This window comes from Cololabis saira, chromosome 11 (genome assembly GCF_033807715.1).
Source record: "Cololabis saira isolate AMF1-May2022 chromosome 11, fColSai1.1, whole genome shotgun sequence".
Taxonomy (NCBI): domain Eukaryota; kingdom Metazoa; phylum Chordata; class Actinopteri; order Beloniformes; family Belonidae; genus Cololabis; species Cololabis saira.
The window spans coordinates 23,711,338-23,735,089 of record NC_084597.1 but is presented as its reverse complement, the minus strand read 5'-3'; the positions used below and the strand labels follow the sequence as shown (position 1 = coordinate 23,735,089).

The 23,752-nt window shown below is 40.5% G+C and overlaps 1 protein-coding gene across 1 annotated transcript in view; it reads right to left on the bottom strand.

Moving 5' to 3' along the window:
• LOC133455179 (E3 ubiquitin-protein ligase UHRF2-like) overlaps positions 1 to 23,752 on the bottom strand; it is a 54,641-nt gene extending 30,889 nt beyond the window's left edge. Inside the window, exons 1-3 of the mRNA XM_061734094.1 lie at positions 23,438 to 23,752; positions 9,535 to 9,930; positions 7,848 to 8,164 (exon numbers count right to left, since the gene is read on the bottom strand). Of these exons, the coding sequence (XP_061590078.1) occupies positions 7,848 to 8,164; positions 9,535 to 9,930; positions 23,438 to 23,590 (866 nt within the window). The 5' untranslated portion in view covers positions 23,591 to 23,752. The remainder of the gene's footprint in view (positions 1 to 7,847; positions 8,165 to 9,534; positions 9,931 to 23,437) is intronic.

Here is a 23,752-nt window from a genome sequence, read left to right as displayed (position 1 = left end):
TCCGGAGTCATAGCAACGTATACAAAGGATACTGCCGCTGAACTCCCATTGAATAGACACGTAACCAAACAGGTGGTGTAAGCAGGACGAAAACCAGACTGGTATCAACCAAAGAACTGTCCAGTGGAGTGGCAGTAGGAGCAGCCGGTAAATGTTGTCTCTGGAGGAAAAGCTTGTTTGTCGAAGATGTAATTATAATTTCTGTAGCCATCTGTGTTGTTTTTAAACAGCAGCTTTTAGGCGCTCCTGAATGAGTCATCACGTAAAGCCCGTGACCTGACCAATGATTAGTTCGGTATGTTCTGTACCGGTGGAAACAGCCAAGTACCAGACCCATCTCATAAGAGAATTTTCACAGAGTAAACTGATTTGGCTGACCAGGCTATTCCTTTTCTATGTTATGGAAAACTGTTAAAAGTGTTAACAAGTGATGGCAACAAAAACAGGGGAACCTTTTCCTACAATATATTTATCTTTAAAAGAAATAAAAATCATGTCAATTAAAGTCAATATCAGACAAGCATACAGTCCTTCCAATTTCTCAGTTTGGTTTTTGACTCAACAATCAAACAAGGACTGCTCTGTCTTGAAGGAAGGCACAGAAGAAAAACAATGGGCAAAAGAGACACCAAACTGGAAACTGAACCCACTTAATAAGAGACCACAGCACAGTAGATATACATCAACACTCAGGTAACAACAGACATTTCCAGATAAACCTATACTTCTTTATATGCTAGCAGGACTTTTTCAGTTGAATATATTATCCATATTAATAAGAATCCAGAGCTCTTTAATAAGTCTTTTAAAGTGTCTCCCTTTAGCGTAACCTAACCATAACAATAAATTTAACTTAAACAGCAAAATATCTAGCGTGATTACAAACGATCAATAGATTTCTCAGACTTGAACAGGCGGTTTTAACAGCGGGAAACTTAATTGCTCTGTCAATAAAATTTCCAATAAAATAATTGCGTCATTACAACTATTTCAGATAATCATGATCATGGTAAATCTTCATAATGGTCTTTTTTGTCCACTGTTATACACCATTTAATAAAATTCACTTGCTGATAATGAGTTGAAGCCCTTTTAATGATGTCATCAAACTGTTAGCGATCTTAGGATCCATTCACACCAGCCCTGTTTGGTCCCCTTTAAACAGACCCAGAGTTTTTTTGCTCGGAAAGTATTGTTTGTTTGGAGGATTGTGCAATTGAAGTCTGAACAGGGTCAAAGATTCTGGGCCTGGCCAAATATGAAGGTCTTTGGAAAAGCAGAAAGTGGACTACAAAGCTGGGCATTAGGGGTAAACATCTATACAAATGCAGGAGTAGCGCAATTTCCGGCTGAAATGTTTTGCAGTCAAACACAGAGTGAGGATGAGGTGAAAGATCTGATAGAAGTGTTATCAGACGAAAATATGTCACAATTGTTGGGAAACACTAGAGCAATGAAATTTGCAAACCAACTAGCCCTGAGTTAGTGCTACTTAAACCAATTGACGAGTGAGTTTTCTTTATCGTTGTATAATCCACAATCACGGCATAAACAGAACAGTTAGCTAAACTTTAGGCATGTCTCAGGGACATCAAGGGCTGCATGTCCACTCATTTTTTGCTTCTCAGATATAACAGAGGTTATTTTTGGTTCCAAACACCTTAGGAAGGGATTAGATGGTGTTACGATGGCCTCCAATACAACTGTGCGAAACCTTGGTGCTATTTCGATCAGGATTTGTGGTTTAGACAGCATATTAATCAGGTTTGTAAAACAGTGTTTTTCCATCTCCATAATATCTCAAAGATTAGGAACATCGTCTCCCAGAGTGATACAGAAAAACTAATTCACGTGTTTGTATATTCTAGATTAGATTACTGTAATGTACTATTAGCAGGATGTCCAAGTAATTTGCTGAATATCCTCCACCTGATCCAAAATGCAACAGCACAAGTGCTGACAGGAATCAGCAAGAGAGACCAGGGGGCTCATGTACAAAGAGTGCGTGGATTTCGACGTGAATCCGTGCGTGGAATTCTTGCGTACGCAAAAAAAAAAATTCAGATTCTCAAAACTGTGCGTACGCCCAAATCCACACAGGTTTCTTTGAACATCACAATCAACGTGGATTTGAGCGTATTTGCCGGAGCACAACACTCCTCCCTGTCTCCTTCCTAATGTAGTTATATTTGAATATGATAATGAGGATAATTATCCATTAAAAACCGCTCATCTTAACAAGGAACTTGCAAAAACAAGTAAAACAAATTTAAAAACAAATCTGCTGTTAGCTGGAGACACTCCTGTCAAAAGGCCAGAGGCCTGGAAAAAATAATTTATTTGGGGGCATTTCTTCTGATTTAAAGGGGACATATTATGGCATTTAATGTATATTTTAAACAGGCCTTGAATGTCTTAAAAACAATCTAAAGCTTGTTTTTTCTACATAAATCATAAATCCAGCCTGTGGGCCCTGTCACTAGTTTTACCGCTTCTAACCTCTTTTTCTGTGCTCCATTCTAAGGGAAGGGGGGGGGGTATGATAATGCGGCTCTGCGCTGATTGGCTCCCTGAATGACGTGTAGCAGGGGAGGAGAATAAAACTCGCTCCGCCAGAGCAGCCCGAGCCTGTAAATTATCACAACACTGAATTTTCACAAATGGAAACTTTATTGTTAAAAAAATAAAATATGAGTTGTACCGGAATATAAATAACATTTATGCACTATTTCAGCCGGATCTGCCCGGCGGATGCTGAAGGCTGGCCCCGGAGCCACGCATGGCTCTGGGGCGCATCGCCCGTTACCGGTGATCAAACCGACAGATTTCGCTGTAAATCTCGGAGGGTGAAGCTGGTCCAGCCTGGGACGTACCCCAGAAATCCCTGCTCCCAAAGCGGCTGGGAACCTGGACAATTTAGTCGGACGGACCGCGCTTTGGAAACCAGGAAGTAGACTGGAGAATCTGACCGGTTCCGACCGGCCGGGGCCGCAGGAACCCGCCCAGACTGGTAGCAGGGACTCCCGGGGACCGACCAGCGGAATTTCAGCCGGATCTGCCCGGCGGATGCTGCGAGACGGGCGCCGCAACCCCACGGCGGGCGCACAGATCGGCTCCGGAGCGCATCCGCGGCGCATCGCCCGTTACCGGTGATCAAACCGACAGATTTGGCTGAAAATCTCGGAGGGTGAAGCTGGTCCGACCTGGGACAGACCCCCAAGGACCCAGCTCCCAAACCACCCGGGAACCTGGATGATTTAACCTGGATCCGCGGCGCCACGGCGCCGCGTCCGACTGGCTGAAGGATGGACCGCTCCAGCTCCGGAGAGAGCTGGTTGTGGGCGTGGTTTCAGCAGCGGAGGCTGAACCTATGGAAATGAGCGCCTATGGTGACGTCACCATAGCCCGACTCAGCACGCTTATGGCCCTTTTCCACTAGTACCCACTCAACTCGCTTCTACCCGCCACGCCCCCATCTTGCGCTTTTCCAATACGGGTTGAGGCGGGTGGAGATGTGCCAAGCAGATACTTTTTCTGTAACCATTCTGCCGAGATTCTAACCGGGCTGAGCCGGTTAGAACTGACGTCATCACATTACAGGCCACTGTTGGTCGGGGGGCGGGGCCGTCAGACGTTTGAATCAAGAAGTGGGAGTCAGCGCAAGAGCGACTCGCTGCGATTTTATTATACAGCGCAAACGTCTGTTTGGTAATCCAACTCTGAGGTGCAGATGTTCATAAACCTGGTGGCTGACAAGAGAATTAAAAAAGGGATGTAGACGGGTGATAAGGAACGATCAGATCCACCAGGAGCTCTGTTTTCTTCTCAGCCGCTCGCGGCTAAAGCTGATTTCTCATGAGCGCCGACACGAACAAAGGGGTTGCGCAATCGAGTACGTCACAGCAGCTTCACCCCAACCCGCCCACTTCTCACCTGGCTGTGGAAAAACAAACGGGGACAAAACGGATGGGACGAGCCGCGCCGAGGCGAGTCGGGCTGAGTAGATACTAGTGGAAAAGCGCCATTAGAACCTCGGCAGAATAGGTACAGAAAAAGTAACTGCTTGGCACGGCTCCACCCGCCTCGGCCCATAGTGGAAAAGCGCAAGATGGGGGCGTGGCGGGTAGAAGCGCACTGAGTAGGTACTAGTGGAAAAGGGCCATTAGTCCCGGACTCCATCACCAGGAGAAACACTTTCTGGAGTCCTGCAGCACCTGCAGCTGACTCGATATCAAACTCTGAAAGTTGCCTAAACATTCAATAACAACTTTATTCATTAATTTCTGAGTCACATCAGTTCGTACCAACCAACCTTTCCCTGACATCTTAGTTTTATTTTAAAAGACAACTTTACAGAACCGGTTCTTTGCTGCAAAATGTATTTTAATGTTTTTCTGTCTAGACACAGTTATGGGATGTTTATGATCTGGCTTTTATCTCGAGTAGTCGTACCATATGGTCGTCATGGTGACAGAGATGTCTGAACTGTCAGCAGCTCCAGCTGAAAGGTTCATGTTCAGGTTCACGGCAGCGATCCAGAAGTATCCTCTTGGTGACCTAAACCCAATGATCATCCAGTCTTAGTCCTGGACCAGCAGGTCTATGTGGTCCCTGAATGCTCCCTCCCTCATGATCCTGCATCAGCAGGTTCCTCTAATGGAGCCAAGGCTGCCGTTGGGATTTGCGGGTTCAATCGTTGAGCTCCTGCCTTTAGTTGTATGTTTAGATCATCTGGTTGATTGTGAGATTGTTGCAGCTCCACTCGTGTGTAACTTATCTGGTGATGTGGGGACTGTCGTGTCCTTCATGTGTGGTCGTGAACTTATTGTTGACGTCATTTTCTCGTTTCCTCATATTCTGGACTTCACTGCATCACCAGTGAGTGTCGCCAACGGACAAAAACTCAGAAAAGTGCGTACGCCAGACATTATTTGTGCGTGAAAGACCGCAACCTTCAAATCACTCTTTGAACATCCGACCGTGAGCGTAGAAAGTGGCGTACGTACGCACGTTTTTTGTGCGCTGCACGTTTTGTACATGAGGCCCCAGGTCTCTCCAGTGTTAGTCTTCCTTCATTAGATCCCCCTAAAACTTATGTCAAAGACCTGATAGTTCCTTATGTTCCTAACAGAGCTCTCCGTTCTCAGAGGGCAGGTCTATTCATAGTTCCTAGAGGATCCAAATGTAGATTTGGTGGACAGATCTCCTGCTATCAGGAACCATTACTATGGAACCAACTTCCAGTTTGGTTTTAAAGGTGGAGGTGGTGTCAGCCTCCTTAACCCAAACGTAAAACCTTAGTGTTTAATAAAGTCTATAGTGTAAACTCTAGTGTGTTAGGGCCAGAAGTCATAGCTGCAGCAGCAGAACAAGACAGCTGGTTTTAAACAGAAGATTCATCCTAGATATGCTACACTGCAGGGGGACACCAACATGATCCACTGAGCGGTGCCCATCACCCCTCCTTCTCTTTCCTTTCTTCAGATGAACCCTCAGTTATTAATCAGAAGCATCTCATAACCATCATTGTTCTCCATTGTTCTTGTAGTTTGTTGTGCTGGTCTTTCCCCTCCTTTTCTCTTTTGTGCATGTTTGCAGGCCAGAGCTTCAGGAGCTGCATGCTGCCCTGCAGTCCCACTCTCTGATCACCCTGCTGCTTGCTTCCACCTGTCTTTGTGGATGTCCGGTGGATGTCTGTTGACATCCTGACCTGAAGTCCCCACCTCTGACCACCTCAGTGTCTGCTGTCGTTTGTATAGTCATCCCTGTAGTACACCAGCTAACCATTGTGTCTGTGTCTATCCTTTCTCTGTTCTTCATTCTCTCTTTCTGATCTCTTTTTTCCTGCTTTGCCCAGCTGGCCTTCGGCAGGAAGGTCCCCACTTATGATCCAGGTCCTGTTCAAGGTTTCTTCCCTCCTAAAAGGAGTTTTTACCTGCCATCGTAAATTTTATCTAATAATTGTGCGGGGGTCATGTTCTGGGTCTCTGGAAAGCGCCTAGAGACAACTTGTGATGTAATAGATGCTATATAAATAAAACTGAATTGAATTGTTTGTCTTGTAGTGTCCTCTAGTAATTCTTGGTGCAGCGCCACAACAGACAGGGAGGGGAATACATCACTTAAAGGGTTCAGTTTGTTTCACAAAGAGCATTTTGTGAAAGCAAACTCAGACCAGTTGAATGTTGCAATTTCAATCGAATCGAGTCCCCAATCGTCTAGTCTATTGGACTATTAGGTCTAAAAATGGCCTTATGGTATAACGGCTTATAAACTGAAACAATTAAACTGTTAATCACAGTTTTGGTGTTTGTTAGTATTGCATTAATCTCCTAAAGACTTCACGATGTAAACAAAAGCTTTGTATCCTATGATAGCATTTTGATTTTAGAAAGGTTATCTCACAGGGAGCAGTTTTCTTCAACGAATTTACAAACAATATTAAGTGTACCCTTGATTCAACAAATGTTTAACCAATCAATCATATTTTAGACTCAAGCACACACCCATACACATTTCTTGCATAAGCACATGCCACATCAGTTCCCAGGAGCAGGTAAGAGGAAATCCCTTTTATCGCTCCTTTAGATTTCGTGGCTCATTATATTTAATAAAAATACAACCAAAACATGGCAAATCATTTTTTTCCTTTCTCACACTACGAAGGCAGGTGTTTTTTTTTTGTGTGCGTGTGATTGTTTTCCTTCTTTTTTTGCGGAGAGGGGTGGGGGGGGGCATGTGGTGTTGGAAGACAAAGCAATCTTATCCCCTCCTTTACTTTCCCCTCAACAAACAAAACGATGGAAGACATTACCACTCCCAGGACAAAGAGGTATATCACACATTTAGCATGGATTGAGACAAGCTCCCATTAAATACCACTGAAGATGAGGGCTAATACATTAAATAACTTACATTTAAGTGTAGGTTTTTGTTGAGCATGAGCATACCTTCTGAGATTGTTTTTTTGGCTCAGGCGCTGAAGATACGAAGCACATATTTGCTTCTTACAAAAAAGAGCCTTTAAAAAAAAAAAAAAGTACTTTGAACATGTTAATAAACTGGTGTGGATTATTGGACCCCTGCAGGAGAACTCCTGCCACACTGCATATGATAGCACAATAAATCAAAGCACAGTGCCAAGCAGCTGCAATACTGAGGAATGTCAAGAGGGACTGAAACCCACACAAAATAAAATACATATTGACAGTACAATAAATTGCTATATAATTACTCTGGAATAACAACCCTTGATAAAAACACACATTCACATGCACTGCTGCCATAGACAAGACTATGGAGGCTACATCTCACCAGTCTCATGTTCACAGCAATTACAGACAAAAGCTGAAGGAGCCGAGCAAAGAAGTAATGCTCCCGAGAACTCATGGGTTACCATGGAAACACTGGCTTCTGAATGAATCTGCTGGAAAAAGGGAGAATGCGAAAGATGGAGTCCAAATTGTAGCATCAACTACACAAATCGCATGGACTGCCAGGAGGGCGCAGGCTGTAATTCCAGCAGAGCCGCCACGACTGGATGCTTACAGCTACAAATACCTTACATGCAGCATATATTTATGTTTAGAGGAGCCTACACTGCCAACAACAAAATTATTTTGCCACAGACAAGTTCCTTGTGATGTATTTACCAATAACACCATACAAGATGCAGCAATGTATATTCTGTTTCTTAAATAACAGCGACCAATCTCAACATATCTTTCTGCCTCAGCCGAAAACACTATCACTGCCATAGTGCCGGTTTCTGCTAAAATGCTTGGATTAAAATGAAGATGATGTATTGCAGCAGCACCATTCACCAGCAAAACAAGCCATTTACTTACTCTTCATATTTAATGTGGTAAACTACTTCCTCCTGTTTCTCCTTGGTGTCCACTGCCGTAGTGTCTGTCTGAGAGGTGGAGGCTCCGTTACTCTCAGAGTTTAACGCAGCATTATTGCTGTGACTGTCCGTTGTTTGATCTTGGCCGTGGGCCTGTCCCTGCTCAGCCTCCAGCTTTCCATTAGTCCTTTTTGGAGGCCGACCCACCTTACCCTTGGTGGGTGTTATCTGTCCTTTCGGCAAAAGTGTCACGTTTTCGATGCAAGCCTCAAACCAGGCCCCAATGCTCACATCCCTGCAGTCCACCAGCTCATTGATCTGTGGAGAGAAAAACACAAAAATGACAACCAAAAAAAAAACGGTTAATTTGTGTGTGTATTTTGTATTACATACTGATACATACTCTTTTTCTACATATTATATATTTTCAAAGAATGCAGTATGTTTGGTATTGAATCAGATGTTTTCTTATCTTAAGGCACCTAGTTCTTCAGAATTCTTCATAAAATCCACTACAAAATTCTCGTTATAATGATGTCACTTTAAGCATAAATTTGAGAAGAGATTCATATTGAACCCTTAAATGAGAACAAAAAGATGTTCAATCCCTTGTAATATTGCATCTATGGAGCTGCAAACTGATTTGGTGGACATGCCTGAGCTAACACCAACATTATGCTGAAAAAGGAACTCGTTATAATACAAGTGTCCTGTGATGTTAATATCAGTTAAGTGCAATTTCTAGTAAATGGGTTAAGACGTGAAAAAGACATAACAAGCAGTAATGTTCCTACTAAATGGTCTGTGTAACATTATTTTGAAAATTAAGTGTTTTATGATGCAAATCTTGCACAAATTTTGAATGAATCCCATTCACCTCACTGAGTTTTGTTTGTGCATGTGGATTCTGGGGTGTTTAAAGTGTGTGACCTTGATATCCAGTGATAATACCCAGATTTCAACTTATGTCGTTGATCTTCCTGTGCACTAGATTGTTTGTTTTTTCCAGTTGCACAAAAAAAAAATCCAGTCCCACAGAAATAATTATCAGACATGACAATCAATCCACAAATCTATTTCAGACCCAATATGTAAATAGTTTTTTAGGGAGAAGTGATCAATCAATTATCCTGTATTATATCTATGTCAATGGTAATGTTGGCGCTATGACAAACTGCCACATCTAGAAACGCATTTGAAGGTATCAAATCTAGTGTGCCAAAGCATGCTCTCTCATTGGCCCTTTACAGACATGAGATTCATAACATTAATGGCTTTATCAATCTTTGAAAGTGTCAGCATTTGGTCATTTAGAAATTAGTCCTTTTAGCATTAATGCTACCATTTCCACAATGCTAGACAGCTCATCAAGTGAGGAACGTCACTTGGCAAGTACACACTGAGCTTTATTACTGCCAATCACAATGATTGCTTAAAACACAGTAGTGGTGGATGGAAGCAGCTTAAAAATACTTTTAACATGTCTAAGTTTACTGAACTGTCAGTGTTATACATGTAAAACTTTAACTGCACTGTGATAATAGAATAGTGGTTATCAGCGCAAGAAAACGGTCTTTTTGTTTTTCACTGAATGAACCATATCAATTATCACTGCTGTTTGATCTGGAATTATTCTCAATAAGTGAAATTACATGTCTGATGAACTTCTGAGACGACCCCATCCTCACCTTGTACTTCCCAATCCCTGGGTCAATCAGCGTGTTCCTGCTAGATGTGGGTGGCTGGGTGTCTTGTGCTGGACTGGAGGACTTGAACCCATTTTTGGTACTGGTTGAGTTACTGGTTGCACTGGTGTCTGGCTTGGTTTCATTTCCATTGCTGGTAGTGATGCTGCTGTTTTCAATGTCCATTTTGGTTAAAGTATCCATAGCTGCAGGAGAGACGGGAGCTGGGGAGTTGCAGCCTTGAGACTTGGAGTCAGACGAAGTAGCAGTACAAGATGCGAGATCTGAGGACTCCTTGGTGGTGGGGCTGTCTGGAGGGTCTGTCTGAGAGCGAATCAACAGCTGGACGATGTCGTTGAGACCCACATTATAGTCAAATAAGGTCTGTCCATCTTCCATCTAAATAAAGACAAAAGAAAATGCATATGTATATGTACATGTATGTAAAACATCAAAAATCCACCCAGGCAAAAATTCATAGGTTTGCTTCAAATGTTTTGTAGATTATTAGCAGTAATTCATTTCTAAAGTTATCATCTAATCCAGTGGTTCCCAAACTGGGGGGCGCACCCCCTAGGGGGGTCGTGGCGCTATTGCAGGGGGGGGCGCGGCGAGGTTGGAAGGTAGATTTATTTAAAAAAATATATACCGTATTTTCTGGACTATAAGCCGCTACTTTTTTCATAGGTTTTGAAACATGCTTATACAAAGGTGCGGCTATTCTGTGGATTTTTCTTCCACCGCTCGGGGCGCTCTAACCGGTATTACAATCAAAACTAAGACAAAATAAATGCAAAGAAGAATACACTACTTCTTCTTTAGCAGATAGAAGTAGGTAGAAGCAGATTTCAAACAGATAAATAGATAAATAAATACCGGTTATTTTCTCTTGGTTCTGTCCCGTTTTAATCAGCAAAGTTGCTGCCGTGTTAAAAGACACTGTTAGGAAAGGATCTATTTAGGTACAAACATGTACATCATTTACACTTCAAAATCCTTCTGTACATGTAGTAAATATCTAATCTAACATAAATATCTGCAGCTTGCATATCTTTTTTTTTTAAATAGAGCGGATGCGGCTTATATACAGGTGCGGCTTATAGTCCAGAAAATACGGTATATATTTTTTTTTAAAGATTTTTTTATTTCTTTAAGATTTTGCCTTCAATACATATGTGCAGTGAGAGAGAAACAGGAAATAGGGGGAAGAGAGAAGGGGAATGACATGAAGTAATGGTCTGGCCGGGGGAATCTAACCGGGGACCTGCTGCTTCAGGTCCCACAACTACCCGGTGCCACTGGAAGGTAGATGCATGTGGCAATGTCTCACCTGCAACCCGGTTTGAGAGGATCTGTAACATGAAGCGGCTCGAAAATTCTGTTACGTACAAAAGGGGGGGCCTGGCAAAAAAAGTTTGGGAACCACTGATCTAATCAATTAAAAGTAACAATCAAAGACTAACAAATATTACCCTTATAGATATTCAAATAAGAACTAGTGGTGAGGAAATTCAATTCTCAGATGCATCTCGATACAGATGCAAACAAGAGAGCAAGGAACAGATGTCTTTAAGGCTGTGAACATCCCTTGATCTCACCCCGTTTTACCTTTCCTGGCAAACAAAACCCATTCCCTTCGCAAAATTATCTTTCACGAAGTGGTTCTGGTACCCCTGCCGTAAACTACAAACTATTTTCCACCAATACAGAACATACTGAACCAGTTGCAACAGGATGGGGACAGGCTTTATGCAATGACTCATACAGAACCAAGAGCCAAAGAGCATCAACTCAAAACAACAAAGATAGCTGCAGAATTACCGACAACACATTGGATCAACACTTTTTTTGTTGTTTTTCCCCAACGTTCCAAATGTACTTCATCCCAGTTTCACTGTATAGAAAGAGAGAGAGAACTAAAACTGAAATAAAAAACCTAGTGTTGAAGCTTTTACACAGGATTTGTGACTTCTGAGGCAACAAACTTGTTTATAATACAGGACATTAACAGTAGTGAGGTGGATGACTAGTGACTTTCTATTACTATTAGAATTTTGCAAAACCTATATATTGCAAAGAAAAGCCTGTAATGGAACCACCTAGTCAAAAAAGCCAAATGTCGCAAAAACCTTTTTTACGCTTTCATGAGGTGGGTTTTCAGACATGTCCATAGTCCATTTTATTGCAAATGTAATGGAAACATCGTTTCTGTCTCCAATATCATTGGATGTGACAGAGTCGGTCACATGACCAGAACATACGACCACTGCTTTCATCTTCTGTAGGCTATTTTCGCAACGACGGTAGTTGCAATAGCAATAATTCCATTTGTGGAAAGCTAAAGATGTTCTCATCCATCTTTTTCACAGTCAAGATCTTCTTTCTTTTCAAGATAAATCTTGCAAGACAAAATTTCAAAAGAATTACGTTTAATCACAAAACATTGTTCAATGGAGACACTGATCCCACCACAGCGGTATCCTGTCGCAATTTCAGAATTGTCACTTTTGTTTGTTTTTACTACTACTATACTACTACTACTATTATACTACTACTGTCATTTAGTAGACAACACGAGCAAGAAATCACATAGGAGGGTCCAGCACGGATAAGTGCTGGTCGGACTGCTGTGAGTCCAGTTGGACACAGGTGCTGCCATGCTAGTGCTAGAATTTATTTATTTATTTTTTTGTTTGTTCCCTTCCCGCCCAACACAACAGTCCCTTAATACAAAAAACTACATCTTAAAAGACAGTTTGTCATAAACATTGAGTTAGACTGTATATATTCATGAAAATCTAGCTAGGTGTGGTTAAATCATAATTTGTGGATGAAATAGACTGACAATAAAATTGGGAAATGATTTTCAAATTTTCAAATAATCATATTAGAAAAGAAATGTGATCATTTCTGTTACTCTCTTTTAAATGTAAATGACCAGAGATGTAAAAAGGTTGTATGTTGGAATTTTTAAAAGGGAATTGTAAAAAAATATATAATATAAAAATAAGGTCCATACAACATTCACATTCACTGTTTTCTGAGAGTGAAGCATCCCCGACGGTAGCAGTGACAACAGTCTGCATTCATTGCATCCTCCTTGGCTACGAAACACATGAGGTTCACAAATGAGGAAGGTAACATTGAGAAATGGCCACAAGTCAGGTAGGCATACTAAGATACCAGCTACTGCTATTTATACAATTTAGTTTAAAAAGAAAAAATATTATTATTATTATTATTACGGATAAATTATGGTTAGTGTACATTTTTCACTGATAAATGAAACACATTATTGTTGTCGTCACACAGTTTTGTCTCTATCAGTAATTTCATTATAAGCCAGAATAAGCAAGCAATTTGGAACAAATACTCTGCATCTCCTTCCTAATAGATGCCCGTACCACATGAAACAAACACCACTGCCCCACAGAGAGCCCTCAGACAAAAAACACAAGGTTGCATGTGAAGGGCTAGCAACAAATACATCAAGACTGAAGACTACATTGGACATAATGTAAGGAAGAAGATTGTCACCACATTCAACAAAGAAAATTACAATACAAGCAATTTTTGAGTAATTTATGTTCCTTAATGGTGTATTACGCCCTTTAGAAATAAATGCCAAAGTGCTGCAGCTCTAAGTAGTTTTTTTTTCCCAGAGAAAAAATAAATAAAAGATATGAAGGCATGCATTAAAGTGATAGGAGATGTAACTAGGAAAAAAAATATCTCGGTTTCTATGACAACCAAAAGAGCCCCCCCCACCCGCCACCCCCCACCCACTGAACACCCAGCCCCCACCACTCAGAATCATATATACAACCGCTGAAAACAACCAACCACCACGATCCTTATCATCAGTGTGACCCATTCAGGTAGTAGGGGACACGGGCATCACAAAATGGTTCTGTCAAAAACAAAGGACGATTAGGAACCTTTGTTTAGTCTTCTTCCAGATGGTTGAGTGTTGAGTAAAATCTACAGTTTATGGTGAAGCGACTGTGGAGCTTATAGTGGCCTGGCCAACTTATAAAATACATTTGCCATTCAGTTGAGCTCTCAACCCCACAAAACCCTTGTACTGCTGGGGGAGACGAGCATGGCTGCCACCCTCACTCACGCTCCCCTTCCCTCTTCTTCGTTGTTTGACAATGGAGAGGAGGGCGGCTGGAGGTGTAGCAGTAGAGCAGTGAGGGAGCAAGCGCGATTTTCCCCATCCGTCTCCTTTTTTAATAATCTCATGGAATTTAGATCAGAGGAGCCGTGGTATGAACACAGCCGTACAGTGGTAATTATACTCACCTGTGCTTCTGCTGTGGTCTTTCTTGAGATTTATTTGTCCGTCTCACTACCTAAGCTCAGCCTTCGATTGAGTAACCGTCAATCCTACATTGAAAGCATTTGCTAAATGCACTGAGAGAAGAAAGAAAAAACAAATGGATAAGCAGAAGGCATCGTACCCAGATGAACAATAAGCGTGCTGTCAGAACCTGCTGCGGGAAGCTTCGCTCTTAATAAGTTCAGGTTATATAGATGGAGACCCATGCACACAGACAGAATATCAGAATGCCAAACAGTGGAATTGCACTGCACCAAATACAAATGTCTTTCCTGTTTCTAGGCGTTCTCCACAGTGAATTCATTAACATCAGTGTGATCAGGCTCTCGCTGCAAGGTGTTGACTTCAGTCACACTCAGCTGCATAACCCTCAAAACAAAGAACAACCAGCTAAATGGGCAGATGATAACAAAAATCTTTAGAAGCTCATGCAGGCAGCATCACTTCGACAGAATGCAGTTACACAGGCATCGTCGTGACATTTTCACCCCCATATGCAGCGTAATATATAAAGCGCATAGCCTCTGCTGGCTTCATTATGTGGCACAGTGAAACAATGATGCTGTTGTACACATGAGGTCTTGGAGAGTCTTTAAAACTATCAAATAAATGACTGCATGTGCCAACACTGGTTTTCACAACACTGCTGACTGGAATGAAATTAGAACTAATTCACAAAGTTGCAGCTTAATTTCAAAAGGAACTTCATAAGAGTAATTTCTTATCAGCACAGGCACAGAAGAAAACCCAAAGGAAATTGGACGAAGACAAGACAAAGACCTGTAACTGCTGTTAAAAAAACCCCACAATGAGCATTTGAAATCCACTCTTCAGATATGGAACCATACCAGCGTGTCTGTATCGAATCTCCTGCCAAGAACAAATCTGTTTATTCTGTTGTAAATCTGCAGCCAATGATGGCTATTAAAAAACAGAAACATGTGATACAGTGAAACCGCTATAACATTACTGTGTAAACGTTCTACAGAATCCTCCTTATGGACTTTAAAGACCGCTAAAGTAAAAACAAAACAAAACATTAAAGTCACTAACAAACCTAGTTACCATCTATGCCCGCAGTAATCGGTAAAGGACGTGAGTTAGGACGGAGTGGACGTTTTCCACTGAAGGGTTCAACCTTCTACAACCTCTACATGTTCACACTAGCGTGTGGTTGTAGTTTGATACTTTTAATAGAATGCATACAGAAAAACAATAAAAAGCTTGTTAAAAGGTGCTACACAAGAATGGACCAGTTTCCGTAAACTAAAATTTGATCGGCACAACTTAAGGAGTGGAAATTTAATCGCTGAACAGATTATTATCCTCAGACATTATCCTCTTGATCAGGCGACTGCCAAAACCTCCAACTCCTGCGCAATTACTCCTTGTCTCCACCAACACCCCCCCACCCCTTTTGTGTGTTAGTGAGGAGTTGAGCAAAATAGGTCATATTACCAAAAACAATGGCATGGGGTGTGTCTGCGTGCCTGGCATCTACAAGCCTCCCACTTTGCTCTTTTATGCTTCAATCTGCCTACAGTCATTTAATCTTAAAAAAAACAGGCTATTTCTCATTGACAATTAGGAAAGACTGCAAAGGCTGTTTGTATTTTTAACTTAGATTTGCAGTTTTATTTTTGTTTAATTGGTGTTATTTCCCACATTTTCAAGCATTACACTGACACTGTCAGAACATTTTAGAACTTAGATTTCAATGAGCTGCCTTTAAAAGGAAGCAATAACAGGAATCAGGTTGTTTCAAAACTGGTTATGAGACAACTCCATTCAGATGTAAATTTCAGATGATGCTTTTTTATTTTTTAATAAAACTGACTGAAAAGATCTAAACTGAAAGGGACTTTCTAGAAGCTTTAAAAATGCCTAGTAATCTGAGCTAAACATGAGAGTACCAGCATAAAAACCTACCATTGAAACTGCATTTGTATTAGCTGACAGGTGATAGGTAAAAGACATTTGACTACTGGGCAATCTAATACTATGAGAACGAGTGGCTAAACTGTGAAAACACGTGAGTGTTAAAAAGAAAAGGGGAAAAAAACCCTGCAGTTGTAGTCTCGCTTCAGCGGCTTTCTTTGTCTTTGCCCTTTGTCCAGTCTATCTGTCAAAGAAGGGTGTGACTGTGCACATGCAAGGCTGCAGCTAACACCGCTTCCCTTAACCATAAACAGCATTGCGATACCCCTCAGAAAACCCCATCAACCCGAACAGTCACTACGTCAATCCATGTATAATCAAATTGTAACAATATCTAGGTCACAGCAACCGCCTGTGCTAAAGAGAGCAGGCCAATAACTACAGCCCAACAGGCAGCAGTTAACTAGAAGAGAGTCCAACTGTCTAGAAAATTGGTGGCTGCTTCAGTAGGAAAAAGAAAAAGCAAAAAAGGCATAAATACATATGAACTACATGCCTTTCATTTCGCAGAGTTTCAAACAAAAAGTGAAAGCTCTTTTAAATCTTGTAAATGTGGAGCCAGCTGCAGAAGGGAGGGCGGACGCTGAGCAGAAAGGCCACATGGTGGAAGGTGTGAGACTATGTTTGCAAATATGAGTGACACGAGACATTCAATGCGAAATAGATATGCAAGAAAGAGTCAAGCAGAGGAAAAACAAAACAAAAAAAAAACAAAAGCAGCATATAATGTGTATATTCCAAAAATGGAAACAAGACACTGAGACCAGTGTCTTCTGGCTTAGGATCGCTCTGACTGAAGGCCAAGCATGACTTTGAACTGGTGAGGCAGCATGAACACGAGCTGGAGGGAAAAACAAGACGCCATTTTGAAAAGAGAATTAGACCGAGTTGCTCTGCTACAAGTCTAAATCCTAACAGAGCGCAGGCACCACTGTGCATGTAAGGGTACTAGCCAGTGTACCCTGCATGTCACTGGCTCATTCCATGCATTACTTAGCACATGGAAATCCCCTAAACATGGCTCCCCACTTATACCCATGGAAAAAAACAAAAAAACACAAGCACAGAATTTATTACACATTCCTGGCCTCTGATCGACTACAACATTCAGTAACCCCAGTATAACTGACTGGTTGTTAAACCATGTGCGGTTTTAACTGTGTGTATGCAATACTATTGAAAAAAAAAAAAAAAAAAACAATTCTGAACTCTAAAAAGAGCAGTCATGTTTTCTGTTTGAAATGACTGACATACTTTACAATAGATTTATTTATCTCAGAGAATTTTTCATATTGTTGCCCTTGTTCAGTTTGCCAAGTTTCTGAGTCTAAACATTTTAAAACAACCTTTATAGATAAGTCTTGCAGCATTTTCTTTCGTCAGGTCATGCAGCACAATCTATATCCCACAGAGAAGAATCTCTACACATACGGTAAGTATGTATGATTCACAGCATGCAGACTCCCTTGTCCTTTCAAATTATGCAAGAGGAAGTAGGTTAAACAATTGGAAAAATGCGAATTACCATTTTTAAAAGAGTTTCTTGTCCAAAAATACCACCTGACACATTTGAATCAAGGAAAAGGGAAACTAAAGTAATTGAAGTAAGTTCAACATATACTGGCTATTTGTCCGTAGACTTGTGATCCTGTCTGATTCATGCTGCGTTAGTATCAGCTCTGCAAAGTTATGCAGAAACATGTGAGCAAATCTGGGCACCTCCTGCCAGCAGCAAACATCCGGTGCTTATTACTAACACTAATTTTTCACACATGAGATATCATGACTAACTCTGGCTGAAGTTCTTTCCCTCATGTAATGTTGTTAACATATTTAGACAAATAACCAAAAATTCAATCCAAACTGAACATTTTCTACTGCTTGGCATTTAAATGTTCTTTGCTTCTGCATGACTGTACTTATACATAGGTGTAATTTATAATAATCATCCTACTTTAAGTGTAAGAGAAGCAGATGGCAGTTTTTGTTGTCTCCTGAAACTAACAAGTATGTGATAACTTTTGCCATTAATACTACCAGTTGTCCAAGATTGGGTCACGCCTAAGCAAAGAGTCCTCGACCTTTCTCTTTATGGACAATCAACTCCTCTAGCTCTTCTGAAGAAACACTAAGCGTTTTTAGATTGGATCCCACTAATATCGCTGAATGATGAACGTGCGTTAGGTAACATAAACAAAAGGTGAGGTATCAGCCAATGTAAAAGGGGCTACTCAGGTGTTTCCATGCTAGTCAACAGATATAAGCCATTTTTACATTGTCATATACCCTGCATTGAAACACCGGAATCTAGCATGTTGATTTTCCTTTTTACATTTACTGACTTGGGGTGACGTATACGAATATGACTTACTACCAGCAATGCAGACCAAATTGTCCATCCTTTTGTATAGGGACTGAATAGTGCTTAGCAATGGACCCAGTACCCCATAATATTCGAGCACCCCAGACAAAGTACCACCAGGAACACGGTTGAATGCCTTCTACAAGTCCATAAGAATTTGACCGTAAGGGCAAATTCCCAGGCTTTCAGGGTGCACATAACATGTGGCCACTGTCCACAACACACATTGATGTAACTTATCATAGTTATCCTATCATAGGTGTCAGAGAAGCATATGCAGATTGTTTTCTGAAACTAAGCGGCACGTGGTTACTTTTGCCAGAAATACTATGTTTAAAAACGAAAATGCACTCTAACTTCTTTTCACAGTAAGACAATGACCAACATATTCTAGCTTGACTTGATCTTAACCACCAAAAAAAATCATCTCATTTGCAGCAGTTCAAATCACAACTTGTACCAGATTTCCGTGTTTAAATTATGTTTAAATAGTATATGTTCCATAAATTCTTAACCTTATGGTTTATCAAAGGTGATTAGACCATGAAAGGTACAGACAGAAAATAGCTGATATATCCACGCAATGGAAGCTTTCTGTAACATCTGTAGCATCACATGGGCTGCTCAAAAGCTACACGAATTCTGCAATGTTGTTCATCTCTTCCTTCCCTCCCACCTCCCCTTTTTCCATAGTCAACATCATAGACTGTATAAAACCACGGACGAAGCATTTGGTCACATGACCCATTGGTTTCTGAAAACCGATTTTGAAGTAGGGCTGCACGATTAATCGTTAAAAAAACGCGATCTCGATTCATGCTTGAACGCAATCTCATTTCCAAATGACGACGATTTAATTTTTTTTTTTTTGGATGTTTATTGTTTTTATGTTCAATGTCACCTGTTACAAAGTTGATGCCAGTCTTTTATCAGGCACCATCATATTTTTTGTAACGTTTACCTTTTGTATCGGCAGCTTCTTAATAACAGCAAAAGGCAATGGGGGGTTCATCCCAGCCAGAGGAATAATTTGTTGCCTCAGAACTACAGGATCTGTTACAAGTCCCCTTTCTGAAAGGGTGTTCAACTCAGGGAGGAACAAATATTGTTCAAAATTGTTATTATTGTTTAAATTATTCAAAGGTTTGTGTAAAGAAGACAAGAGATGTTTATTGTTATTATATTTTTGTTCAGCTGTTGCAAAGTTAAAGTAATAAGTGCAATACATTTTATATTGGAAAAAAATCGTGAGAGAATCGTGATCTCAATTTCTAAGCAAAAAAATTGTGATTCTCATTTTGTCCAGAATCGTGCAGCCCTATTTTGAAGCCCATTTTTCTTAGTGCGGGACACAGTCATCTTGCTTCAGACGCCGACAGAAACACGCCCAACCAATGTCAACCATAGTTAGCTTTGCTCCCAGCCCTTTCAGCCAAACCCCACCGAAATATCTGCAGAGGTTCCTTCAGACGTTGGCAGCGGGATATACCTTTTAACATGTTGCCTCAACGGCGAAATCAAAAATGACAGTCACATTTACCCAAGACTGGGTTAATACAAACAGGTGGTTGCTTCGCTAAGCAGAGTAGCATGACGATTATGGATGAGGAAGCGATAGCAGCTAGTCACTGGCTGGGCAGAATCACAATCATTTTAGAAATATATCTAATGCTTTATATAAACTCATCTAGCGTGATACAAAATAATTCACCCCCCTTAGAGTTGCTATGGGTGTGAAATTAAACAATTGAGCACTAAATGTTTTTTTTTTAACCAGACTGTAAATGTGTTCATTTTTGCTCTAAAGTTGGATATTTTAATATGGGAATCCATGGAGATTAACTCGTTTTTGGAGCCAGCCTCTAGCGGCCAGTGAAGGAACTGCAACAAATCTTAGCTCCGCATTAGAGTCAATGCGGAACTAAAGATGGTTGGCGCTTGGTCAGCATCCATATCTTCTCAATTCTTCTCCTCTTGTTCTTTAGTGTGCTACATGCAGTCATCTGGCAGAACAATGCAAATGATATTGCCCCCTGCATTCCCTCTAGTGCACTGCAATTACAAATTAACATTTACCACTAAACCAAAAACACCTGAGAGACAGGTATGCAATTTTATATGACAAGGCAAAAACAAAATTCAGCATCAACAAATTTTTATAACTGAGGTTATCAATTATGTTGCTTAATCATTGCAGCCCTATTTTCCTATGCTAGCCCATCTTTCTAGCACAGCGCACGCGTCATCTCCGGAAACCAGTGCACAAGTTCAAAATGTTCAACAGAAAACGCTGAATGGAGTTTTGTAAACTCTGAAAGATCACGCGGGTTCTTATAGGTATCAGAGATGCATCAACTGTCATTTTCTTGGCTGCTTCTAATCCTTTACTTTTTTTTGCCTTACAGCAGGGATGTCCAAATCTGGTCCTCAGGGGCCGGTGGCCTGCGTATTTTGGATGTTTCCCTGCTTCAACACACCTGATCCAGTTCATGTGTAATTAACAGACATGTGCAGACCTTGATCCATTTATCTGAAGCAGGTGTGTTAAACAGGGAAACATCTAAAAGATCTAATCAGAGCTCATACATTAACTGTCTCATTCCCCCGCCTCCTGAAGTATAAGCTGCATGTACTTTAGGGATGAAAAAAATATCAGCAAGTATTGGCTGATATCACCAGTTGATTAATTGAGAATGAATGAATTTTACTAAAATCTAGCAAAATCTACAGAAAATTTGAAAACAAAAACATTGTCATTAAAACTGAATAGACATTATTGTGGGATTTCCTTCATTTTGTACTTACAATGAAGGATGTGGAATGAGTACATAATTTTAACTGCACGATATCATATGTACTTTTTAACAACTTACTGATGTTGAATTTGATGTTTAATCTGCAGGGATACATTCAGGGGCGTCAATTGGGTATGGCAAGGTATGGCAGCCGCCACACCTTTGCTTCAAAGATTAAATGTAAATGTTTGTTTTTTTAAATACATTTATGGAATAACTACAAATGCAAATAAGAACAACATGATCGATTTCACTAGTTATTATACACTGCAAAAACTCAAAATCTTAACAAGAATATTTGTCTTATTTCTAGTTAAAATGTCTACAAACAATGTTCACCTGTTTCAAATAGATTTTCACTTAAGATAAGTAGAAAAATCTGCCAATGGAACAAGATTGTTTTGCTTGTAATGAGAAGATAAATCTTGTCCCACTGGCAGATTTTTCTACTTATTTCAAGTGAAAATTTACTTGAAACAGGTGAAAATGGTCAAATAACAAGTTATTTTTCTGGTAATGACTCTTGTTTTAAGTGTAATGAGATTTTTTGACTAAAAATTAGACATTTTAACTAGAAATAAGACAAATATTCCTGGTAAGATTTTGAGTTTTTGCAGTGAGCGAGACTGCATTTGAAAAAGTTCACATTTTCTTGACCACACATAAGCTCCATAGCAGACTTCTGTGATGAGTATATGCTGGACGTGTTGATTGATACTCTAGTGAAGTTCTGTGACTCGTAACCTTGCCATACCTTAGCTTTGACTGAATTGACGCCACTGGATACATTGTTTCTCTTATTGTGTTATATTCCCTGTGTATCAGTAGAAATATGACACAGATATAGCAGTTAAACAAGACTTATTCCAAATACTACATCATTTGACTTAGGGCTGTTCGATTAATCGATTTTAAATCGTAACCGCGATTATGTAATTAGAATAGTGTTAAAACGTGAAACTCGTAAAATCGATTTTTCACTTCTTTTTTTTTTTTTTTTACCTTGTCTGCACACATATTAATGATTGATGGAAATACCTCTCAATACCTGCAACAAGTGCCCCATCGGAGAGGCTCTTTAGTGTAGGAGGGGGCGTTGTAACATGCCACCGGGCATCCCTCAAGCCAGATGCGGTAGACCGGCTCGTGTTCCTTGCAAAAAACTTGCAAATGTGAATAGCAAATGTAATGACTGACATTACACACCTCTACCTCCTTCATGGGTTGCATTATTATTTAGCATGCAAAGACCCAGTTTAGTTTAATTAGAAAATGTCTTGTTTTATTGAATTGGAAATATAACTTACTGTATGTTTGCAAGTGCTGATTTGCTGATTTTTTTTTCCAGAGATAAAACTTTATATTTTATTATATTTTTTAAAACTTTTTTTCAACTTATTTTACAGAGTTTTGCACTTTATTCATTCATTTTTGGTTTAATAAGAGCAAAGTTTGCACTTAAAGCCCAATGGGGCAAGTGTTCAATAAAAAAACAGCATATTTAAAATAATTTCTTTGCCTTTTGTCAATTCACAAATTAATCGTAATCGAAAATCGGATTTTGAGAGAAAAAAAATCGAGATTTTATTTTTGGGCAAAATCGAACAGCCATAATTTGACTTATAAAGTTGATCACAAAATCATAAACTACTAAATTGATTTTTGTGCGGCACAGAGTACAAAGTTTCCAACTGTCAGTCCATGAGAGGACCGCCTTCTTTCCAGCAGTCAGCCTTCTGTGTCCTGACTGTACATTGTGCGTGGTGACGCCAGGGTGTAAACAAATATACTTACTGTAGGGCACGTGGAGCGAAAGTGTCATTTAAAAAACAAAAACAAAAGCGAGGATGGCTTCCTTATAGACAAAGCTACAAATGCAGAAATGTGGTTTCAATTATACGAGCATTTTAAAACAACTGCAAATGAAAATAATGCTCAATCGGTTTTTTTTTGGTTTTTTTTTTTTTTTTTAATTCTTTGACGTGGGATGTATTTTAGCAATGAACTACTTCGGTGTACATGTGACACCAGAGTGCGATGTCCTCCTTCTCTGTGCAGGCAATGTAAACAAACATGTCTGCTGCGGGACATTTGTTGCATGCGTTTATACTCAGCTCGAACCCAAACAATGTAAAAAGAAAACCCCATTGAGATCAGTCGTGCATTCACGTTTTCCCATAGGATGGCAGACTACGAGCCCCGGGCTCTTGCAGAAAAACTATTGGCGAATTCCTATCAAAACAGGAAGCTCGCATGGGTCCAAAACGGCTCCAAGACCGGAGGAGCGCTCAAAGCTGATTTATGGTCCCGCGTTACACCAACGCAGAGCCTACGGCGTAGGGTTACGCGGCGACGCACACCGTTAACGCAGAACCATAATTCAGGCTTCTCTGGTCTCCAGCAGCAGAACCCTGTCAAGCGTCAAAACTGGCCGTGAGCAAGACGGACTGGCACAAAGATCGGGTTTACCTGCTTCCCTCGGTAGAAGAGCCGCTGCTGTTGTGGGCTTACATTGAAGATGTCTTGTATTTTTACGCGTAAAGACTCAATTTTAGTCAATCTAGAAAGATCCTCCACGGTTCGTGTCTCCTTCCCGTCTATGGTACGAACCTGGATCCACATCGTCGCACCGCTCTATCACGCCTCAAATAAACAACTGATAATGCAGTTTTTTTTTTCTTGGCTACGTATGTGTTTACACGCTCAAATAAGGTAGAAAATTAGTAATTTCAGGACGCCATCGCGTTTTCCTCTGCAGAGGCAACGTCGGACTGACTCGCGCAG